A 15,601-nucleotide genomic window follows, 5' to 3' on the forward strand; every position below is an offset into this window, starting at 1 on the left:
ATGGGGTGGGTGCAGAGTGTGTGCGCCTGTAGTTCTCCGGAGGCGAAATTTGTGTAAGTGTCAGAAACAAGATAGGTTCATTTATAAAGCTGTATAATAGCAGATAAGCAAGTTGAATACAGTTCTATTTGTTTTGGGACAATGAACCACGATTCTTTGCGTTACAATAGCAAATACAAAGAAAATGTACCATTTTAGTACAATACAATATACATTGGCACTTTTTTTTAAAAAAAATTTTTTTTCCAACGTTTATTTATTTTTGGGACAGAGAGAGACAGAGCATGAAGAGGGGAGGGGCAGAGAGAGAGGGAAACACAGAATCGGAAACAGGCTCCAGGCTCCGAGCCATCAGCCCAGAGCCTGACGCGGGGCTCGAACTCCCGGACCGCGAGATCGTGACCTGGCTGAAGTCGGACGCTTAACCGACTGCGCCACCCAGGCGCCCCTATACATTGGCACTTTATGTAATCCCAAACTGGTTGGAGTCCTCATTACCTAGCCACATGATTACTTGGGTATTTAGACTCTGGAAGCACGTTGACGCAAAAATGTCTTTTCTTGTTGAATGCTTGAATATGTAACAAATTGTGCTTTCTTTTTTGGTGATTGTTATTTGTAAAATAAAAGAGTGTTCACTCGTTTCTTTTGGTGTCTGTGCCCTCCTGTCATAGACATGTGGCACTATCTTTTGGCTACCCAGCATCTTTCAACTCCTCTGTACCTCTCTGTGTCTTTCAACCCTCCTCTATACCTGTGGCCACTCTGTCCAGCTTTCCCCTGAAACGCGCCCTCCCCTTCCATAGTATATAACTGTCACTTGGAAAAGGTTGCCAATGTCGCATTCCCCCTGCATCTAAGTGTAGTCATATAATTTGTTCTTACCAATAACGTGTGAGGTGAAATGATTGGTGTCACTTCTGGGAAGAGGCTTTTAAGAATCAGTTATGATTTCCTTGTGTTTCCATCCATTGGCACCAATAGTCTGGACCTCAATGGTCTGTTAATGAGAAACATAAAGAAAGCGTATGAACTTGTGGGGCACCCGGGCGGCCTAGTTGGTTAAGTGTTCGACTCTTGATCCCAGCTCAGGTCTTGATCTCAGGATCCTAGGTTCCAGCCCTGTGTTGGGGCTCTGTGTTGGGTGTGAAGCCTATTTAAAAACAAACAAAAAAAAAAAAATAAGGAAAAAAAAAAGTGTATGAAGTTGTTAAATGATCAGGGTTAAGGTCTCCTTACAGCAGGAGATGTGGATCCCGGTAGGAAAGCTTACTGATGCATATGATGGTGGCCTCTACAAGTGACATCGTGGCAGTGCCTTTCTGCAATGGAGCTAATGTGAACCCAGTCCCTGTAGATCAGCATTATACTTGCTAATAGAATGGCATAATGCATTTTCCAGGACCATAAGGCTTTACAACAATCTGCTACCATATCAAGGAGCACACGAATGTCCTAGAGCTCCCTCTAGAGGAGTAAACAGGATGTTTTACAGGTGTTTCTTGTGGGCTGAGTCCCAGTCTTCACTGTAGATCTTCTTTTCTTAGGTGCTATGGGCAGTGTGTCGCCTTCACTTTCTCTCTTATATACTTCTAGATTAGTTTAATTTTTGTATAAAGTCATATAGAACCTTGCCATTTTAGAAACAAAATAGACTAGAAAAGAATCACTCTGATTGTTGGAGTACACGGTGGGGGGCAAAGAAACTAGGGAAGAGAGTTCTGTAAGAACAGGTGGGAGGTGATAGGGAATGAAGCCGGGAGGAGAAGATAGAGCTAGGGAGTGGGGCATAGGTGTGGAGGGGTGGGGGGTGGCCAGTAGACGAAGTAGAGGATGAAGCATCTAGGCGTCTGCTTCAGTTACCAGTGCATGTGGTGAGGACACAACCTCCCAATGATCTCATGTACTCCCCAAATTACAGAGCGGGTCTTTCCAAAAAGGACAAAGGGGCATTTTTATCCCAGGGGATAAGCTGAACGAATAGCTTAGAATACAAGAACTGGGGTGGACATCTAGTCCAACGTTTATGTCACAGACAGGAAAGTGAAGCTGAAGAAAGAAAAGGGAGTTATCAAAGGATCACTTAGCAACGCTGTGAATTTGAGTCCTCATCGATTCACAGACCAGGGATCTGTTTCCTTTATCCCTGAAACCCTTCTCATCTCCCTCTCCAGAAGAAACTAAGATTAAAAGTTGGTTGTATAGACTTGTATATATCTTAAAAATGTTTTTCTAATGTTTATTTATTTTTGAGAGAGAGAGAGAGAGAGAGCGAGAGAGAGAGCAAGCGTGAGCACAAGCAGGGAAAGGGCAGAGAGAGAGGGAGACACAGAATCTGAAGCAGGCTGCAGGCTCTGAGCTGTCAGTCAGCTGACGTGGGGCTCAAACCCACGAAGCACGAAATCATGACCTGAGCTAAAACCAAGAGTCAGGTGCTTAACCAACTGAGCCACCCAGGTTCCCCAGTAATGCCACAGATTTTTTAAAAGTTTGTTTGTTTGTTTACTTACTTATTGAGAGAGAGAGAGAGAGAGAGACAGAGAGAGACAGAGAGAGAGGACATGTGTATAAGTGCTGACAGCACAGAACCCAATGTGGAACTCGATCCCACAAACTGTAAGATCATGACCTGAGCCAAAATCAAGAGTTAGACACTTAACTGACTGAGCCACAAAGGTGCCCCTCTGAATTTGTTTATTTGTTATAACAAGGTTTTTTTTTTGTGTGGAATCTTTAAGGTTTTCTGTATATAATATCTTGTCATCCCCGAACAATGGCAGTTTTACTTCTTCCTTCCCCATTTGGATGTCCTTTTTTTCTTTTTCTTGCCTTATTGCTCTGGTTAGGACTTCTGATGCTGTATTGGATAAGTGGTGAGAGTGGGCACGCCTGTCTTTTTCCTGATCTTAGAGGAAAAGCTTTTAGTTTTTCATGGTTGAGTATGAGGTCTCTGTTCCGTGGATACAAGATAGTTTCTTCCGTTGTCATAGACTGTGGTTTTAACTTCCAACAGAATATGTCATCTGTTAGAAACATAGCCAAGAAACCTGACCCCATATCCGAGAAAACATTATTAAAGGTCATGACGTGTTTGTGAATCAGAGTATCTAGCTTTAACTAAAGATATATATCTTGTATAATAAAACTGATTTAAAAAAAAATTCACTCCAGGACCATTCAGTTTAGAGTTTTACCTTCCCTCCCCCTTCCCCTTCCTCTTCCCTTTCTCTTTCTCCTTCTCCTTCTTTTTTTTTTTTTTCATTTTAAAGAGAGACAGAGCACCCGAGCAGTAGAGGAAGAAAGAATCTTAGGCAGGCTTCATGCCCAGTGTGCGGAGCCCAATCCCATGACCACGAGCTCACGACCTGAGCTGAAATCAAGAGTCAGATGCTTAACCGACTTGAGCCACCCAGGCGCCTCTAGAGCTTTTTTCTAACGTAGCATTTGCTTGATGTAAAATGGCTAGTGGTGTGGTTGGGACAACTTGCTTCTCCTTATACCTGATTTTTAATTTCAGAAGATATTGTGCACACAAATTTGTTTAGAGTTGCCTACACAGGGTAAAAACTATAATGGTTGCTTTTGAATTTTTAAAGGTTTTCCCTGATATTAGAAAATTCTTTTGTTAATGTTTTGAAGTCTCTAGATGTCCACGGACCATGAAGAACAATCATAGAAACATGTTCATCATGGCTGGGGCTCTGCCTTGAGGTTCTGGAGTTTGGAATGCTTGGACGGCTAATGAGAGGATTTGCTTTGGCCACTAGGTGGTGCTCGAAGTCCAAACTACCTGAATGTTTTCATTTTCATTTTATTTGTTTATGTTTTTGATTTTGGTTCCATTATAATTAGCGTACATTGTTACATTAGTTTCAAGTGTGCAGTTTAGCGATTCAACAATTCTATATATTCCTCAGTGCTCGTCGTGATAAATGCAAACTCTCTGAATTCGACAGTGGAAAGGATGGAAGAAAGGGGGAGGAAGCATGACTGCAGTGGGTTTTACGGGGGCTGCAGGAATACTGGATGGAGTATTTCAACTGGGAAAAATATGCCTAACATCTTCTGTTGCCTCTTGGGCTGATATGAAGGGAATGGATTAAGAACCCAGTTTTGACTAACCTTGAAAGTTTATACATGCTCTCTGAGGTATATCAATTTTGTTGCTTCAAAAAGTTTACGATTATCTGTAACTATTGTTTTCAACCTAAAACAATATGGAAAAACTCCAGATGAAGTAGGTGTTTTGTTGAGCCATTACCTACATACCTAGTTTGCTCTCTCAGTAAATGAGTTTTCAAAATAACATTTTTACCCTAAAATTATTTTGATTGAAAAAAATCTTTTTTTTTTTTTCATTTTTCTGAACATCTGAAGGTGTATGTGAACTCCTTCTGGGAACATAGGCTTTCCTCCATAACCTGGCCTAGAGGTACCTCAGATCTCTCTGGATTGTTCTCTCAAAGGATGAATGTATCTCTAGTTTGTTTCTTTATTTTTTAAATATTTTATTATTTTTTAAAGGGTAATCTCTATATCCAGTGTGAGGCTTGAACCCACAACCCCAAGATCAAGGGTTGTGTGCTCCACCAACTGAACTAGGCAGGTGCCCCTGTGTCTCTAATTTAGGTTTTAAAACTCTCAGAGAAAAACCCCTGCAAATGAGTTATTTCAGGCTTTACTTTCTGGGCTAGAAGATACCAATTGTCCTGTGTGAATAAAGTGTCAGTTCAGGTTTGGAAGCTTGCTGGCAAAGCATGCCCTTTCTGACAGTACGTGCTTTGTTATAATCACTCGGCTGAGTAATGGAATTGTTCTAGATCACTGGAAGGAGCCTGACCTCTGGACACGAGATTGAATATTGTCTTCGTTTCCTATTGGTGCAATTACAAATTACAACAAATTTAGTGGCTTAAGCCCACACAACTTTACCATCTTATAGTTCTGCAGTTAGTCCGGAATGGGTCTTACTTGGCTAAAAGCAAGGTGTCAGCAGGGTTGTGTTCCTTTTGGAGTCTTTAAGGGAAAATCTTTCCTCGTTTTTTCCAGCTTCTAGAGGATTGGATTCTTTGGTCATGGCCCCTTCCTCCTTCTTCAAAGCTAGCTACGTAGCATTGTCAGATCTTTCTTTGACACTGACTCATCTACCTCCCTCTTCCACGTTTAAGTGATCCTTGTAATCACATGAGACCCATCCAGTTAATCCAAAATAGTCTCTTTATTTTCAGGTCAGCTGATTAGCAAGCTTAATTCTGTCTACAACCGTGACTCTCCCTTGCCATGTAACATACATGCACAGCTTCTGAGAATTAGAATGTGGACATCTTTAGGGGACCATTACTCTTCCTACCATAAATATTATTAATGCAATTTTTCCCACCTTTAGAACTCAAAATTTCACATATAGATGGTCCCTGACTTACAATGTTTTGTCTTAGGCTTTTTGATTTTACAATGTTTGCGAAAGTGATACATGTTCAGTAAAAACCATACTTTGAGTTTGAATTGTGATCTTTATTTATTTATTTAATTTTTTTTGCATTTACTTATTTTTGATAGAGCAACTCACAAGTGGGGGAGGGGCAGAGAGAAGGAGACACAGAATCCCAAGCAGGCTCCAGGCTCCGAGCTGTCAGCACAGAGCCCGATGCGGGGCTCAAACTCACAAACCGCGAGATTGTGACCTGAGCCAAAGTCAGATGCTCAACTGACTGAGCCACCCAGGCGCCCCTGAATTGTGATCTTTACCCAGGCTAGTGATGTGTGGTAAGATATTCTCTCTTGATGCTGGGTATTGGCAGTATCCAGTCAGCCTTGCGACCGACCGTCAGGGTAAACAACCGATACACTTAACAGCCATGCTGTAACCATCAACCATTCTGTTGTTCACTTTCAGTACAGTAGTCAAGAAACTACACGCGATATCCAGTGCTCTATTTTAAAATAGGCTTTGCGTTAGATGATTTGCCCAACTGCAGGTTGATGTAAGTGCTCTGAGCGCATTTAAGATCAGCTAGGCTAAGTTACGGTGTTCAGTGGGCTAAGTATATTAAATGTATTTTTGATTTATGATATTTTCAGCTTAGAATGGGCTTATCAGGATGCAACTTCATCATAAATTGAGAAAAATCTCTATAACATGTTTGTTTTTACTATCAATTTTTTTTTATTATTGAGGGAGAAGAGAAATATTTAGTTGAGATCAGCTTGGGTTTAGATACACAGAAGATGAAACATGAAGGCATCTGGCATGTTGTTGGTTGATTGACAGATCTGGTTTCTTCTGCTTATGTTTTTTTTTTTCTTTTTTAATGTGTATTTATTTTTGAGAGAGAGAGAGACAGAGTGTAAGTGGGGGAAGGGCAGAGAAGAGAGGGAGACACAGACTTAGAAGCAGACTCCAGGCTCGAGACTGTCAGCACAGAGCCCGATGTGGGGCTTGAACCCACGAACTGTGAGATCATGACCTGAGCCAAAGTTGGAGGCTTAACCGACTGAGCCACCCAGGTGCCTGCCCCTCTTCTGTTTATCTTTAACTAGAGTTCACAATAACAGGATATTTGAACCATCCAGTCCTGGACACAGCTGAACCATCATGGACATGCATGTGATTTTCTTTTCAAGTCATATCAGAAGCAGAGTCCATCTGGGCCATCTAACACTCTTTGTTTTTATTTTTATCTCTTATTTTTATTAAAAAATTTTTTTTAATCTGTAATTTTTTAGAGAGAGAGAGAGAGAGACAGACCCTGAGTGAGGGAGAGAGAGAGAGAGAAAGAAAGAGAGAGAGAGAGGGAGGGAGACACAGAATCCAAAGCAGGCTCCAGGCTCCGTGCTGTCAGCACAGAGCCTGATGCAGGGCTCAAACTCACGAACTGTGAGATCATGACCTGAGCCAAAGTCGGACGCTTAACTGACTGAGCCACTCAGGTGCCCCTATCTAACACTCTTTGAACTTAAAAAAAAAAAAGTCATTTTAAGTTTTTCAGTCGTTAATTATTACTAGAGACTTACTCTGACCATCTATCTCTAAGGCCAATCTGCTGAAACCAGATTCACTAATTATCAGTTAACCATTTATTTCTCATAACTAACATATGATCTTTTTCTTTTGTGTTCCTCTGACCTGATAGTTCTTTTTTTTTAAATTTTTTTTTTTAACGTTTATTTATTTTTGAGACAGAGAGAGACAGAGCATGAACAGGGGAGGGTCAGAGAGAGAGGGAGACACAGAATCTGAAACAGGCTCCAGGCTCTGAGCAGTCAGCACAGAGCCTGACGCGGGGCTCGAACTCACGGACCGCGAGATCATGACCTGAGCCGAAGTCGGACGCTTAACCAACTGAGCCACCCAGGCGCCCCTGACCTGATAGTTCTTATCAACAAAAGCCTCGAAGAATCAGGCAGACATGGGTAGCCATACATCTCACCTGGAGAAAAGTCTCTCTTTGGCATGCTATGGAATGCCGCATCAAAGCCACTGGTGATACCTCTCTATCCACATATCATGGTATTATTTAACTATCAAAAAAATAACAAAAACAAATAAAACTTCAGATTCATTTTTGATTTTATAATATGATCTGAAACACACTGCAGCAAGGAGACCAAATCATGACATTGTTTATTTCATATACTTTCATCTGTTAATAGTTCTGGGGGAGAGAAAAAGGAGAGCAAGGGTTAAATGGCATGTTTAAAGCTACTTAAAGTACTTATATCTTTGAAACGATTTTTTTAAATGTTAATTTTTGAGAGAGAAAGAGACAGCGAGAGCAGGGGACAGACAGAGAGAAGAGACACAGAATCTGAAACAGGCTTCAGGCTCTGAACTGTCAGCACAGAGCCTGACACGGGGCTCGAACCCACAAACTACAAGATCATGACCTGAGCCAAAGTTGGACGCTTAACTGACTGAGGCACCCAGGCCCCCCCCAGCACCTATATCTTTAGTATTTAAGCAAATATCGTTTGTGAACTATTATTATCACGAGACATTTGTATGCTTTTTGTGTAATGTTTCACACTTATTGTCCAAACACACACACAAAAGTTCCAAATGTGCATTTCATAAAATATGACACATTCCTGGTATACTTGGGTCTCAGGAGTGCAGTGGAATGAGAATGAACAGTAATATATAGCAAATTGCAATCCTAATTGGGTCCCTCAATCTTAACCTAATAAATCTATCTTGTGAGACAATTTATGGATTAAAAGCAGATTCTCTTAAAACAAACATTGTATTTCTAAATTTATATCAACCTTCTGCAAGAAGCACATACATACTTTGTTTCTATGATATTGCTTGCCTATTTTCTACTGGGTCATTTGTCATTTTGTTATTGATTTGTAAACACTCTTTATATATTATGGATTTTAATCCTTTTACGGTATAGAATGCATTTATAAATTTTATTCTACTCTGATTATCTTTTTTTTAAGTTTATGTATTTTGAGAGAGGGAAAGAGAGAGAGAGAGAGAGTGGGGGAGGGACAGAGAGAGAGGGAGAGAGAGAATCCCAAGCAGGCTCCATGATGAGCATGGAGCCCGACACAGGGCTGAATCCCATGACTGTGAGACCATGACCTGACCCAGGTCTTACACTGGCTTGAACCCTCTCCTGCATGCATTTTGTTATAAAGATGTTACGCACTTTATGTAGTCAAATCTGTCACTCTTATCATTTTTAATAATTCTCTTTTGTCCTCATTATTAGCTTTATTTCCTTTGAAGTTATTTATCCTTATTATTCATTTAAGTTCTTCTTTTATATTTTTTATTTTTCTGAAACTATCTGGTGGCATATATTTAGGCATAGTGGTGGATAGCAAACATAGCCGAATGTGGTTCTTCTGTATTGGGTCATGTCTGCTTTGCCAATAGGCCTGTTTCTTGGATCAGAGAAATGAATGTAGACTTTGTATGCTTATAAATATGTGTGTGCCCAGGGAGTGTTGACTAGCAGACTATTTTAAACTGAGTGGCTGAAAAGCAAGCAAGCTCACTTTATTTCATCTTACTTCTTACACAGTTGTCAAAATAAATGACTTTTGGAGTGTAATATCTAGAAGGCTAAACATCAGTATGTTAACAACAGAGGCAAGAGTATGGGTGGTCTATTGTCACCTTTTTTGTTTGTGTGTCTGATTTTTTCTAGCATGAAGTGTTAATTCAACTTCCTCACATCTCTAAAGAAAGAATAACAAAAGAATCTTGCTTGAGTCCTCCCCTCTTTGTAAGAGGGAATTAGGAATCCTATTTCTTGTCTGGATTTAGCCTATTCAACATTTGGGGAAGATAACATCTTGAGTAGAATTCAGAGGATATTTCTAAGAAATATAACACATTTAAAGTCCATTTATAAGTAAGGTATTAAAAGCAATTTGTATGACTGTGGGTCACAGTGGGAGGTGCAGTTACAAACGTTGATGGGTGATTTTTCTTTTTAATGACCACAACTAAAATGCAACATTTAATTATGCATCCCAGTCTACTCAAGGGGAAATCTCTTGCTTAGCCACAAATGGCTTTGAAAATGAGACTGTGTGCTTTTTGTGCCCCATAAGGATTGCAAAAGGTCTCTCTGATATTAAAGAGTTGACACAGGTGACAAAGAGTTGACCAACAAAGACTTAGGAATCTATTCAAGCAGGCAAGAGATATTACTTCCAGGATGTAACAATGTCACCTGTGAAAATCAGAAATACGAATTCTCTCAATATAGGTTGCTCTCTGAGTGGTGAGTGGGATATAAGGAGGTGGGTGGGAGGATGTCCAGTCCAGTGCATGACCAATAAATTTTGTGAACAAAGCAGCATCTTGTATTTGAATATTTTGTCTTGGCCTCCCAAAGACTGACCCAAAGGAGGCAACTGCCCAAAAGAGGCAAGTTAGCTAATAGCTAAGGCCTTTAGTTTTAGGTTCATGGAGAACCTGGGTTGATCATGGGATCAACCTGGGTTGATCCTAGTTCATTCCCTACTAGCTGTGTGACATTGGACACATTAGCAATTCCCTAAATCGTAGTTTTCCAACTGGGAAGAGAGAGGTATTAATTTTGTACTTCATAAATGCAAAGGCTTAAAGTAAGTGATGTATACAAAATGCATTTGTCATATAGTAGGCACATGTAAGAGGTCATTGAGCTGAAACCAATGAGGTACTGGTGGGACTAGTACAGATCTGTTGGGGCCACTGGTCAATTCTTGTTCCTCATCTTGAAATATCAGTAGCATTTGGCACTTCCTCCTCCTTGACAAATTTAATTCACTCGGGTTACTGGCAAACATAATATGCTATACACAGTATTCATTACTAACCCTAGCTGTAGCCTGAACCCTGTGTTGTGATACAAGTTTCATTATCATCAACAAATATTTATTCAGCCTTCACATATTCCCAGATTCTTTGTGGTCACGGAAAGCTATTTGGGTGGGCTGTAATTCAAAATTACTGTAATTACTAATTACTGTAAATTCAAAGTTCTGGTGTCCAGAAATTGGAAAACATGGTAAACAGAATTCTTTAGGAAATGTCTTAATTAACTTCATTACTGCCTTGGGTATTTTATAGAGCAATAATTTGTTTGGTTCTTTGCAATCATTCATTCCGTAATTACACACTGAGGATATAGCGTGGGTTTTGTGTTGTGCATTAAGAACTCCAAATTGAACAAGGCCAGTGGCCTGCCCTTGAGGGGCTCATAGATTATTACAGACGAACAAATAATTGGAACGTGACGTATTGTGACCGCCACCAAAAATATGGACAAGATACAGTGTTGACAAAAGAAGGGAGTTTGCAGCATATGTAGTTGGGTCAAGGGAAACTTTCACAGATGTGGAGATGACTGAACTTGGTTTGGAAGGAAAATTAGGAGCTCAATAGGGCCAGCTTGATGGACAGGATGGGAGAGCATGATATAAATTTGTGAAGAGAGATTATTTATTTATTTATTTTTAATGTTTATTTCTTTTTGAGACAGAGAGAGACAGAGCATGAACGGGGGAGGGTCAGAGAGAGGGAGGGAGACACAGAATCGGAAACAGGCTCCAGGCTCCGAGCGGTCAGCACAGAGCCCGACGCGGGGCTCGAACTCACGGACTGCGAGATCATGATCTGAGCCGAAGTCGGCCGCTTAACCGACTGAGCCACCCAGGCGCCCCAAGAGAGATTTAAATGTGCAAAGAAACAGGTTGTGGAAGTAACAAGTTGGGTTGAGGCACCCACACAAATTTGGCAGAAACATAAGTGGTTCTCTAAAATGCCTAGAGGGGCGCCTGGGTGGCGCAGTCGGTTAAGCGTCCGACTTCAGCCAGGTCACGATCTCGCGGTCCGTGAGTTCGAGCCCCGCGTCAGGCTCTGGGCTGATGGCTCAGAGCCTGGAGCCTGTTTCCAATTCTGTGTCTCCCTCTCTCTCTGCCCCTCCCCCGTTCATGCTCTGTCTCTCTCTGTCCCAAAAATAAATAAACGTTGAAAAAAAAATTTTTAAATGCCTAGAGAGGTGAGCAGAGACTAGCAGGGGCTAGTTCACAATGAGTTGAACACTGTGCTAATGAGATCTGATCTTTTTTTTTTTTTTTTTTTTTTTTTTAATTTGCTCTTTTGAAAGACTTCATTTGTAGAATTGCTCTGTACTGGAGAGGACTTCACTGGAGACTCCAAAGTAATACCAAATTTATCTGGGCAAACCTTAAGGCAGTCTTAAGATGCATTAAGACTAGATGACTTTCTGGAAGTTTCATACGTAAAAATACTATTTTTCCTACAATAGTTTCATACAGTAAAAAAATTACTATCGGATGTGTGTATGTGTCTGCCTTTATCAGCTAATGATTTACTTAATCTTCCAAATGCGTTACTTTTGCGAGTAAAAGTTGGCACCAGCTGGATGGGACATTGGAACAAGAGGAATAAACTAGGACTGACTCACACAAATAAGGACATATGACCAACCAATTGGGCTGATGGCCCAGGTGGAGAAATCAATGTTCCTGCTCTCTGGGAGCTCACATGCTGAGTAAAGAAGAGTGGGTGTGATGCGATGGAACATTCTGTAACCGTGAACTCCAAATATGGGAATGAAGGTAGGGTAGGCTTGGATTTCCTGTCCGTCCATACGGGTTAAAACGAGAGCTCAGAATGCTGATAGCACCCAAAACTCTAGTTTCGTTCTTGAAAGACCGTGTGTGACAGAGATCGCTGGGCAACGAAATTGTGCTGCCTGTTTCTCTTGGGAAGTCTGTAAACATGAAGCTGTTTCTGGTTCTAATTATGCTGCCCTTTGAGGTCCTACCAGCAGGTAACTTGTCCAAATGTACCATGAAACCCTAGGAGATACTACTCTGTCTGTAGGAGCGGAGCCAGGGCCTTCAGATTGTTGCTGTCTTGCCAATGTCATCAAAAGTACCCACTCTCCCTGAGTCTGTGTCTTAGAAGAAAGCATTCAGGGTGCTAAGAAGACATCAGGGCTGTACTCTTGGAAGTCCTTTCCAAAGGGAGGCATGAACCCATCCTCTAGAATGATCTTTGTAATTGAACATAGTTTTCACACAGGAACCTCACCATGCCTTTTTCCATCCAAACTCATTTTCAGCCTATGCTACAACAGTAATGAGAACAGTACAAGCTTTGGAATCATGTAGATGTGAGGTTAAAATATATCTTGATCTCTGGTTAGTTGTATGAATCGGGCTAATTATTCCCTTTGAATTTCAGTTTTCTCATCTGTCGATTGAGTATGGATGACCCAGTTTCATAATGATTGAATTTCATGTGAGGAAATGTCTCTTTTCTCCCTCTTTGTTCTGTGAGCTTGTCCAAATATGGGTACAGGGGCAAATAAAGAATTAAAAACAGGCGATTTAGGACCTCGGTACAATACTCCGAATAGTTTGGATCTCTAGGGAGATGGGTACACATGGAATTGAGTTTGATTCCCTGGGCAACACATTTATTTGAGACAAAAAGGAGGAGAGAGAGAGAGAGAGAGAGAGAGAGAGAGAGTGAGAGAGCAGAGCCAGGAGGAGCATGGTTATGAAGACACAGAGGCTGGATAAAGGAAGTTCTCTGCAGCATTTATTGCGGAGACCCACGAGGTGTTGGCAAAGGGAGATTTCTGCTGCCCGTGTCAATGAGTGTGAAACCCACTGTCTCTCTTAACTTAAAAAGCCCTGTCTGTGATACTCTTTTAAAGGTTAACTTGGCTTTGAGTCATGCCACGGTGGCAAGTTGGCACTCTTTGGGGACACTGGACCGGGGTAAGGCTGAGCGAGTACTGACTTTGGAGCATGGGAGACAGAGTCAGATTTGCCAGAGTCCAGGGGTGGGACATAACAACAGTTGATAACCATGCGTTGGTCTCTCTTTTCTGGTCATATAGTTCTGATGTTCTCAGAGATAACTGGGTATTGGCTAGGAGCCTGGGGTTTTGATGTCCTTAATTTGGGATGATTTGCCAGGAGGAGGCGCTTCGTTTTCTCTCACCAGCATAAGGTTGACTTTGGAACCACAGGAGGCCAAAACTTACGGGAACCACACACGCCTTCTACTCTGCCTCCGGAACTAATCTGCGTCCAATGTTGTTTTCTGTGCACAGATACGGCACGACCCAGGAAATGCTTTAGTAATATAACAGGCTACTGCCGGAAGAAATGCGAGATGGGGGAAATCTATGAAGTGGCATGTCGAAATGGGAAATTATGTTGTGTTAATGAAGGCGAAAACAAAAAACACAAGAAAGCCCCAAAGTCGCCTTCCTTTTTGGTACAGTCTGATGGGAAGATGGACTATGTTATTTTACCCACTACCACACTTCTTACAATCCAGATATGAATCAGGGGCTGGCTCCGCTGGTCTCCACTCTTCTTAAACCAAAAACGCCACCTCTTCCGACATCCTGGGGCAAGAGATGTATCTACTTCTTCTGTGACCTTGATTCTCCACATAATAAAGGTTGTTTTTTTTTTTTTGCTTTGCTCTGGATTTATTTATTAATGTATTCACTTATTTTTTTGAACACTTTAAACATAGAGGAATAGTTATCATGTTCCAGGCATTCATCATGCTGGTAACATGGGTGACGTAGAGATGAAAAGAACATATTGGTAGAGGTGGAAGTTAGCCACCTAACTTTTCCGCATCGTCTGTGCAATTTCATAGCATTTCAAATATTGCTCCTTTTATTTATGTATTTTTGTTTTTGAGAGAGAAAGAGAGAGAGAGAGCATGTACTTGCGCACGTAAGAGGGGGAGGGGCAGAGAGAGACAGAATCTTAAGCAAGCTTTGTGCCCAGTTGGGAGCCCACTATGGGGCTCCACCTCACAACCCTGAGATCATGACCTGAGCCGAAATCAGGAATTGGACACCTAACCGACTGAGCCACCCAGATGCCCTACTCTTAGTCTAAGCAGATCTAAATGTCCCAGCTTTGTGGGGGTGGGGGGTGGGGAGGGGGGTGGTGGTGAATACAGGGGGTTTGGCTAACAAGAATTCGTTAGAAGAAGGCATGATATTGGAATATTTTCATAGCATTTATTGGCCAGGTCTAATGGACAGTAATGACAGCTAGTGATAGTTCCAATACAGGTTACCCCTCCTATCCAAAAGTAGAGTTGATCCTAGGAGACCTTTCATAGGCCAAAATGGTGTGAAGTGAAGAAGCAATTACCACGAACTTATATGGGAAAGTATTTGAGTGTGCTGGACCCAAAAAATAACCACTCTTAGGCTTTTCAGATACCTTTGGACACATCTTGCTAATGGATGCACAGAATAAATCAAGATAAAGCACTGATGCGCCCAGACACAGTTCAAAGCTATGATGGTTTCATGCTGAGATGCTGAATGTAGGTCCTTGGAAAGGAGCTTGGCGGGGGTGGGGGGAGTGGGGGGGGTGGGGGGTGGGGGGGGTGTTTGGGGGGGTCCACTCTCACTGCTCACAGTGCCCACAGCCTCTGTAATGGTTTGCTGCAAAACCAACATTGCGTGCTATTTTTGCTTTTTGCCTTTTTAATGCAGCAGGCAATATCTTCTTCAGATCTCATGCAGTTAGTGAAAACAGGTACTAATGCAGGTGTTTTGTAGAAGTGAAGTCGCGTAACTGGGGACTTTCAAAAAGTGGGGGACACCTGTACGCCATTTGAAGCTTATTTAATGTGTATGGTCCATTTCCTTTTTTAGTAGCAATTTGAACATTCAGTTGACACAATTTTAAGGCTCTTTTACTCTTAGAATCTTTAAAACCATTACATATTCAATAGTTTGTGAACAGTGAAATTTACAAGCTCTCAGTTTCAAGGTGAATGAGGTCTGCGGGTCTGATGTGAAATTCAGTGACCATAGTTGAGCACACTATGTCCTATAATTGAAACTTAAGGACTTAAGTGTTCTCTCTCTTTTTCTCACATACACTCACAACAAAACAAAAAACCAAAACCCAAACCCCCAAAACCACTAGGTCAAGATGAAGAGGTAATGGGTGTGTTAATTAACTAGATGGGGAGAGAGTCCTTTCATGCCATACACATATATCAAAGCACCATGATGCACACTTTAAATATCTTACAATTAAAAAAAAATTTTTTTTAACGTTTATT

At 41.4% G+C, this 15,601-nt stretch overlaps 1 protein-coding gene and 1 long non-coding RNA gene across 2 annotated transcripts in view; both read left to right on the forward strand.

The window, feature by feature from the left end:
* The window catches only part of LOC147582697 (uncharacterized), a 146,537-nt gene that overhangs the window by 47,768 nt on the left and 83,168 nt on the right, over positions 1–15,601 (forward strand). The window lies entirely within an intron of this gene.
* On the forward strand, positions 12,019–13,940 carry DEFB128 (defensin beta 128). Its single transcript, XM_086701909.1, has 2 exons — positions 12,019–12,320; positions 13,602–13,940. The coding sequence occupies exons 1-2, from the start codon at positions 12,254–12,256 to the stop codon at positions 13,835–13,837; spliced, it is 303 nt and encodes a 100-aa protein (XP_086558035.1). The 5' UTR covers positions 12,019–12,253; the 3' UTR covers positions 13,838–13,940.

Source organism: Puma concolor, chromosome A3, assembly GCF_028749965.1.
Source record: "Puma concolor isolate L17-30 chromosome A3, mPumCon1.1.hap2, whole genome shotgun sequence".
Lineage (NCBI taxonomy): Eukaryota > Metazoa > Chordata > Mammalia > Carnivora > Felidae > Puma > Puma concolor.

What these genes read in the sequence shown, in the direction of transcription:
- DEFB128 (XM_086701909.1), top strand. Translation starts at nt 12,254, where the DNA reads ATGAAGCTGTTTCTGGTTCTAATTATGCTGCCCTTTGAGGTCCTACCA. An exon ending in AGCAGGTAACTTGTCCAAAT is followed by an intron (nt 12,321 to 13,601) that starts GTACCATGAAAC and finishes TTCTGTGCACAG; the next exon opens with ATACGGCACGACCCAGGAAA.